Source organism: Dendropsophus ebraccatus, chromosome 2 (genome assembly GCF_027789765.1).
Source record: "Dendropsophus ebraccatus isolate aDenEbr1 chromosome 2, aDenEbr1.pat, whole genome shotgun sequence".
Lineage (NCBI taxonomy): Eukaryota > Metazoa > Chordata > Amphibia > Anura > Hylidae > Dendropsophus > Dendropsophus ebraccatus.
Window position 1 is genome coordinate 56,535,821 of NC_091455.1, and position 9,214 is coordinate 56,545,034.

The following is a 9,214-nucleotide window of genomic DNA, read 5'->3' on the forward strand; positions in this document are numbered from 1 at the left end:
GTTTTATTTAGCTATTCTGCTGACAAATGGCCCAATTTTTCAGCTTTTTATGGCTTAATGTATGTCCTAAATATGATGTGTGGACATAGCCTATTGTGGAACATTAGGAAATATAAAATAGATAAGATAATCAATATTACCCAATATTATCTATAGAACTTGCCAAGCATCTAGAAAGCCATCTTGGAAGTGTATTCTTATTTTTCTTTTCTGAGACAATCTAAAGGTAGATAGATAGATAATAGATTGATAGGCGATAGATGGATAGATAATAGATTGATAGGAGATAGATAGATACTGTAGATAGATAGAAAGATAGATAATAGATTGATAGATAGATAGATAGATAGATAGATAGATAGGAGATAGATAGATAGGAGATAGATAATAGATCGATAGATAGATAGATAGATAGATAGATAATAGATAGATAGATAGATAGATAGATACTGTAGATAGATAGATACTGTAGATAGATAGATAGATAGATAATAGATAGATAATAGATATACAGTATAGATAGATAGGAGATAGATAATAGATATACAGTATAGATAGCAGCAAAGGGCCAGACGAATGATCAAACAATGATTCAGCCCTCCATACCCAGCGTTACACGGAGCGATAATTGGCCCGATCGTACGATTAACGATTTCGAAGTAACGTTTATTTTTATAATGATCAGCGTTTAGACGGAACGATATATCGTACTGAAAAATCGTATAGAACTTGCCAAGCATTTAGTAAGTCATCTTGGAAGTCTATTCTTATTTTTCTTTTCTGAGACAATCTAAAGGTAGATAGATAGATAATAGATCAATAGGTGATAGATGGATAGATAGATTGATAGGAGATAGATAGATAGATTGATAGGAGATAGATAGATATATAATGTCCTGACTGAACACTATTCAGACGTCTACGGACCAATGCAGTTTTTCTTACAATCTGACGTTCTGACAACGGACTTTCCCTGAGGATTATCTCACAGTGACTTTTCCAGGACAGTCTATGATACAGATATTCAAGACTGGGCACCTACTGTGTATATGCTATTTATGCCTGTTTTTTTGCTTTTACTGATCGAGCAGTGACAAGTGGAAGCCATCTCCGCCGTCTGTTTTTAAATACCATACTTTTACACATATGAATTTATAACACACTGAGTGTATTATATGTAATCCTATCTCATAATAATTTGTTCAGTATACAGAACCTTATTTATCACAATTTTTTGCACCAGATTTGTATCACTCTTTTTCACTTGTAATCACCTGTTAATCATGATTTGCTACACACTATAAAAGGATATGAGTTACTGTTTGTATTTGCTTGAGAAAGGTCTCGAGATGAGACTGAAACGTTGCACTTGCTTTTTGACCAGTAAATACCACAACTTTTTTCACTATACAGATGTGCCGCAAAATTCTTGGATTTAGATAGATAGATAGATAGATAGGAGATAGATAGATAGATGGATAGATAGATAGATAGATACTGTAGATAGATACTGTAGATAGATAGATACGATAGATAGATAGATAGATAGATAGATAGATAGATAGATAGATAGGAGATAGATAGATAGATAGATAGCAGCAAAGGGCCAGACGAATGATCCAACAATGATTCAGCCCTCCATACCAAGCTTTATGCTGCGTTTACACAGAGTGATAATTCGCCCGATCGTACGATTAACGATTTCGAAGTAACTATTTTTTTTTTATAATGATCAGCGTTTAGACGGAAGGATATATCGTACGGAAAAATCGTTTTGCGATCATTTTGCGATGAACGACTGTTTACACTGAACAATCTGCGAATTTTTTGCGAACGACCAACGAGAACATGTTCGAAGATCAAAATGAACGATTTCTCTCTCGTCACTTGATCGTTCGCTGCAGTTGCACGTACGATTATCGTTCGAATATGATCGTTATCGTGCAAATTCCCACGATAATCGTTCCATGTAAACGCAGCATAAGAGCCACAAATAATAATAGGTTCACCAATCACTTATCTAGGAGGTTGTCGTTTTTCTATATAGAGCATTTAACCCCTTAACGACCGCGGGCGTATATTTATGCCCTGCGGTCGGTAAGGACGTTCAGAGCGGGGCCGCGCGGCGGCCGAGCTCTGAATCGCGGCGGTCCCGGATGCCGCTTGTAGCCCGGGACCGCAGGTATTAGCGGGCACGGTCCGATCGCCGTGCCCGCTAAAACAGTAATCGGATGCAGCTGTCAAAGTTGACAGCTACATCCAATTACCGGACGCAGCGTCATCCCTGGTGTCTAGTGGGGAGATCGCTCCTCCGGGATGTTATCCCGGAGGAGCGATCTCCGTAACTGAAGCCGGCCGGGGACCGCTCCAAGATGGCGCCGTCCCCGGCTCGGCACTCGTTTAATTCCGGCTGCAGCAGCCGGAAGTAAACGAGTGCCTATCTCATGGATCTCTGCAGCATATCTATGCTGCAGAGATCTCAATGAGAGATCAGAGCATTTATACTAGAAGTCCCCTAGGGGGGCTTCTAGTATAAGTGTAAAAGTTAAAAAAAAAGTGTTGCTATTAATAAAAAGCCCCCTCCCCTAATAAAAGTCAGAATCACCCCCCTTTTCCCAGGTTATTAATAAAAGTAAATAAATAAATAAACAAACATGTTTGTTATCACCGCGTGCGTAATCGCCCGAACTATTAATTAATCACATTCCTGATCTCGCACGGTAAACTGCGTAAGCGCTAAAAAATCCCAAAGTGCAAAATTGCGCATTTTTGGTTGCATCAAATCCAGAAAAATGTTAATAAAAAGCGATCAAAAAGTCGTATATGCGCAATCAAGATACCAATAGAAAGAACATGTCATGGCGCAAAAAATGACACCTGACACAGCCCCATAGACCAAAGGATAAAAGCGCTATAAGCCTGGGAATGGAGCGATTTTAAGGAACGTATATTTGTAAACAATGCTTTTAATTTTTTACAGGCCATCAGATACAAGAAAAGTTATACATGTTACATATCGTTTTAATCGTAACGACTTGTGGAACATATATAACAAGTCAGTTTTACCCCAGGGCGAACGGTGTAAAAACACACATCCACTAAAAACACAAAATGTGTTTTTTTTTTTCAATTTCACCACACATTGAATTTTTTCCTGCTTTTGCAGTGTACTTTATGCAAAAATTCAGCCTATCATTGCAAAGTACAATTAGTGGCGCAAAAAATAAGGGCTTATGTGGGTTTCTAGGTGAAAAAATGCAACTGCTATGGCCTTTTATGCACAAGGAGGAAAAAACAAAATCGCAAAAATCAAAATTGCCCCGGTCCTTAAAGGGTTAATAGGACTCTTAGAGGTAAAAGGACTTACAAATATGAAGTATTATAGCCTTAGTCTGATTTGTACATATTTTGTCTAATTTGTCTTTACATCAGTGGCCACAGCTGCTTCTCCTGTGCAGTGTGGTGTTTGTAGTTTCCTCTCGCACCTTTTTTTAATCAGTGTTATACTTACAAAATCCAAAAATTTATAATTTTTTCTTAGTTTCTTCCTTTTTGAAACAGAAGCATATAACAGTCAGTATATGGCAAGACAGTGTGATGGTGGCAGTACTGTGCACACAGAGTTCATAGTGACATATTACAGGATTACAATCACTGCTACTAGCTGTAATATGGCATCCAATGGAGCATGCCATATTTTTTCTTTATACATGTACTTTTATTATACTGAATGCCGCAAAACATTACAAGTGTGTATGTACCCTAATGTATCCAAAGTAATGAAGACAGATGATACAGAAGAGAGAGTAGTGTCATCTACTTTGTATACATGTCAACTCCGGACCTGTTTAACTGGTCAGAATATGTCTAGATTTACAAGCAATTCCGTTGTATGTTACTAAGCGATGAGCATACCTATGTGAAACTAAACCAGGCCTTCAAGTTCCTCATACCCTAGACATATAAAGTTGCTCTCTTCTGTGTTTAACAACAATCTTCCTTAGTGATTTCAGAATTTCACCTTTGTTAGTAACATCCTGAGCTGTAATGCTGGGCACTGAGCACCGATTTTATATATATATATATATATATATATATATATATATATATATATGGGTTCTAGGTTTGTTTTTTAGGTTAGTTCCAACCTAAGAAAGATTTATTGGCTACACTATATAGAGTAACTTCTGTGATGTGATAAGATATGTCTGATATACTGTATAATTAGGGTGCATTCACACCTACAGGATCCGCAGCAGATCTGCAGAAGATCCGCAGCAGATTTGATGCTGTGTTCAGTTATTTAAATGAAATCTGCTGCGGATCTGCTGCGGATCCGCAGCAGAAAATACGCTGCGGATCCGGTAGGTGTGAACGTACCCTGAACCAGCAATCTAACACTCACAAACAGATTAATTGCAGAATTTATACTTTCCATTATAGAACTTTCATAGATTTAATTGTGGTTTGCAAACATCCTTATACAACCTGCAGAGACAGCCCTTTAAGATGTATGGATTACCCATGTGTGAATAAAATATTGAAATGTTCAAATACATAGCATTTAGCAGGTTGCCTTTCGTAGCATTTTGTTGATATGATAATTTATAAAAGGCAACATGCCTTACATATGGGGTCTGTTCAGGCATTTTCTCCCTAAAAGTTTTTATACACCTGGAAAATAAAATGCTTATACACAGTTACTCAAACATCCTAGAAAACGTGAAACTGAATGTGACCAAAACTGGGTGATAGAGGTTAAAGAGAAGGCCCTTCACATTGGACAAAATTTGTGTAAACTCTGTGTAAAATAATTTAAACTTGATGTGACAAACCTCTAGACTGTGCAAGGACTTTTGCTTTGTAAGCTTTTAAATGGTGTTTTTTTATTAGTAAAAGGTATTACTGTAAGGCTGGGATGACACTTAGTATTTCCATCAGTGTTTTCTCAGTATTTTTTCAACCATAATCAGTAGAACTGACTGGGCAAAATTATAATGGAAAGACAGTTTCTGTGTTTTCAACCCACTCCTAGTTTTGGTTGATAAAAGACTGATGGAAATACTATGTGTGGACATAGCCCAAGGCTGGGATTACATATAGTATGATCAGTATTTGTATTTGGCTGCAAATAATGACCAAAATACTATGTTTGAACCTAGCCTATGGTGTATCATTGGGTGCAGATGTGTTACAGTATTTCTTTGTGACTATCCCATGTGTCTGAATGAGATTTGCAGAAATAATTTCATTTAGATATATAGAATGAATATTTCAGCTACGTCTGCTATGTTTGAACATAATATTATAATAGTTTTGTCAATATGACGCAAAAGTACATACACTATTCTGTATTATAGCACTTTTAGTAAATTGCAGAGATTGGTAGTAATATCAATAGTAACAATAATACCTTCTACTAAGACAGCAGAGCGGTTCATTTATTAATACTGTTTATGAAAATGTAAGTATTTGCTAGTGATACGAAAGTAAATACTTAAAATTATATATATTTTATTATTATAATTATAATTATTATTATTATCAATAATAATAATAATAATAATAATAATAATAATAATAATAATATAGAATAAATAGACAATGATAGACAGAAAATTTATGATAGGGAACAACAATTGATGAGCTAGCTAGACTCTTTTATATAACTTTTAGTATGTATACATATATATAAGGGGGGGGGGCAAGAAAACTGTTATCTATAATTAATAACCTTTTTACTTTTCTGTACTTTCCATTACATTGTCCTTCCTCTCATTATGTTCCCAGTATCTGCCACAATTTATCTATAAAAGCACTTTTAGTGCATGTATAATCCTCTTTATAGCCCATTGTGCAGTTCATTCAGTAATAATAATAATAATAATATTTATTATTTCACAGCTTTCATCATAAAGATTGTGCTTTATTACATATCCATACATAGGAAATGAAGTACAACATCACATTCATGTTCATATCGACTCTTTATTTGAAAAAAAGTGCAAAATAAAAATCACTATAAAAAGTATTTAAAAAAAATCATTAGTATACAAAGAGGCCGTGTACATGTACACATAAAGAATTGCATTGCATTCAATGAAGACTAGAGATCAAATGTGACTTGTGAGTCGCATAGTCCGGGGGAAGTCATATCAGTTCATATGTAATAACTTACATAAATTAGTCAGTACTTACATTATTTCAGTTTCTTCCCACACATTTTGTAAGTCTGAAACGACTTGAAGTAATAATGTTGATTCCCAATAGCTGGAAATCCTTGCTGGGAACACCACAGGAAATGTCGAGGAACAGGAAACAGTCTCTCATACATTGGAGTAACTACAGTAGTAGACAGCAGTGCTGGCGTCTGACAACACGGAGGATATCAGGCCGTTCTCTGCAGTCTGCTCCTGTGCTAGGTAATGCATTCCTACATCTGACTTAGCCATGTAACTAAGATATTGCTCAAATTCAGTCCTGTCCACCTCACCCAACATTTCATTCTGCTGCACTTGCTCTACTCTAGGGATCTGTTGGGACTCTGGTGGCGGAGAGGGTTGACTAACTTGTGGGACTGGGTGATGTCTACTGGCATTGGGCATGTACATCTGGCTGTAGTACATCTGCGGAGGGGTCTGGCATCCCATCATACTCTGTACAGGGCTTCCTTGCCCAGTTTGTTCATTCTGTGGCGCATGTCTACCAAGCAGGGTAGTGGCAGGGCTCTGCGGGTGAGAAGCATATGCTGTGTTGTAACCATAGGGCATCATAGGGCAATCTTCTTGGACAGAAGCCGTGAAGAATGTATGATCAGACTCGGGTATATCCAGAGGCGATGTTTCAGGTGTAGGCAAGCTGTAGCTTTCATAGTGGCCACCCATGACTTGAGACTCTCTGTAGTGATGACCACTCTGGGGTAGCTGGCCGTGGTGATAGGACTGCTCTGGATACCCAAGGTTGAAGTTGTCCACACACATCCTTCCATCACTGCCCAGTATGGAGGGGTCGGCCGGCTCCGACATGTGCATAAAGCCGCTGTCTGCCCTCTTCATCCTCTTCACCTGCTTCCTTCTCCTGGGTCTGTACTTATAGTTGGGATGATCCTGCATGTGTTGTACTCTCAGCCTCTCAGCTTCCTCCACAAAGGGTCGCTTCTCAGTCAATGTGAGAGATTTCCAGGATTTCCCTGTAAAATTACAAGGAAAACAACATTACGGTATGTTCAGTGTCAAATAGCATCTAGATTACCCAGTAAACTATAAAAAAAAAACCTCTAAAATAACCCTCTAAAATCAACACACAATAACTACCGTGTAGCTTAATACAGAAAAGAAGGTAATAAATAGGATAATTATTAAACCTAACGTAATCTATACATAGTGAAAACACAATAAAGTATCCAATAATAGTGAGACTAGTTATCTATATGTATGTATATATATTTCTTAGGAGTGAAATTATTTAACTGGTTGTCACATGTTATACTGGCATTGGTAACAATAATAAAAAAAACACATAAAATCACATAAAAATTAATTTTAAAAATACTATGTTCATACAGAAATTGTGGATACGATATTACATATGACTTGCAACGTTATAGATTTGGCAATTAACAATCTTTTACCTAAATATTACAATCAAAGTTATAAGTGAAAATTGTGCATAAAACACAGAGGAAACACATCAAGAATTGAAATATTAGGAAAGCTGCACAGGTGTCTTCTCACCATTGAATCTTAGCCCCCGGTGCCCCCTTACCTAGCATTTTGCTGAGCTCAGCGTTGTGCAGATCCGGGTTCTGCTGGGCCAGTCTCTTGCGTTCATCCTTAGCCCACACCATAAATGCGTTCATGGGACGTCGGATCCGGGCTTCAGCTTTGCTCCTGGCGTTAGAAGTTTCGCACTTGCCTTTGGTCTCTCCCATAGATGAGTTCATGGTGTCTGCTGTCCACTGGCACTGGCCCAGACCGGGCATCATGACTGGCACTGAGCACTTTCCCTGGAGCTGGTCGTCACTGGCGTATCCACCATCAGGGCTGCTCATGTCTGGAGAAGATAAGTAGAGCTGAGTGACTGCTGTGACGTCCAGGGCTCTGGTCACTGCTGCTGCTCACACTCAGGCTAGTGGGGACTTGTGTCTGCCCTGAGGACATAACCAGGCATCTATAACCCCAGCTCTGACCAATCAGTGCTCAGGGGCGGGGTTATACTGTAGAAAGGTGTTAGGGGAGGCACAGCTTCTACCAGTTGTATAACCACGCCCAGTGTGCGCCCCACCTTAGCACCTGTGCAGTGGAGAAGAACTACAGTCCTGGCTCTGCAGGAATCCTACAAGCTACAGCTCTGCTATTCCTATAGATTATATCGTCTCAGCGCAGCCTTCATCTCAGTGCATTGTATTCAGAATCACTAGTTAAGCCTTGTCCCCTCCTCTTAGTAAATAGTGAGATTCTTTAGATACATTCTGCAATGTGGGTGGTAATTTAGCATCATGTAATAATATAGTTTCTTTCATCTCATTGTAAACTTGCAAAAGTAGCAAAAGATCAAATGGACTGGTTAGATAGGACAGTGAGCGTAGATATAGGTCTTATATATACATGAGGGACTGAATGGACATATTAAAGATGACATTAAGATAGGCATATGCTCTGTAAAGGCATCTGATAGGGATTTGATTGGAGATAGTGATGATATAGGCTGTAGCATATGGAATAGTAAGGGAGAGTTCACACAGCGCAGATTTGTCGCAGAAATCTCTGCAACTGAAAATGAGGATATTTTAGATGAATGGGACATGTTCAGAAATTTGGCAACACATATTCTGTGTATGAATTTACTCTAATTGGATAGACTTATAGTATAATATCTTTTGCCTTCACATAGTCCATGATAAGAACATGTAATAAGGCGTTTATCAATATTTTTTGTGGAGGAAAAATTATTTTTAACATTCACTTATTTGCACAAAGATTTGTGACTTTTCCAGTTTTGCATAATGGTTGAGGGCACAATTTCCTTCCTTTATATAACAATGTGAATAATACAAATAATACAAATAATAATAATAATAAATAATAATAAATTATTATTATTATTATTATTATTATTATTATTATTATGTTTCATACCTATTATCCATTATGTCTCTAAGTTAGAAATCTGTTCCTACATATACAACAAATTTAATTTTTCCTTCTTTAGCCAC

At 37.5% G+C, this 9,214-nt stretch overlaps 1 protein-coding gene across 1 annotated transcript; it reads right to left on the reverse strand.

Annotated features, from left to right (window-relative positions):
* Positions 1 to 6,029: 6,029 nt before the first annotated feature.
* LOC138784453 (transcription factor Sox-17-alpha-like) lies at positions 6,030 to 9,008 on the reverse strand. Its single transcript, XM_069960035.1, has 2 exons — positions 7,765 to 9,008; positions 6,030 to 7,189 (listed from the first exon to the last, which is right to left on the reverse strand). Exons 1-2 carry the CDS (start codon positions 8,048 to 8,050, stop codon positions 6,327 to 6,329), a joined length of 1,149 nt encoding a protein of 382 aa, XP_069816136.1. The 5' UTR covers positions 8,051 to 9,008; the 3' UTR covers positions 6,030 to 6,326.
* Positions 9,009 to 9,214: the final 206 nt, after the last annotated feature.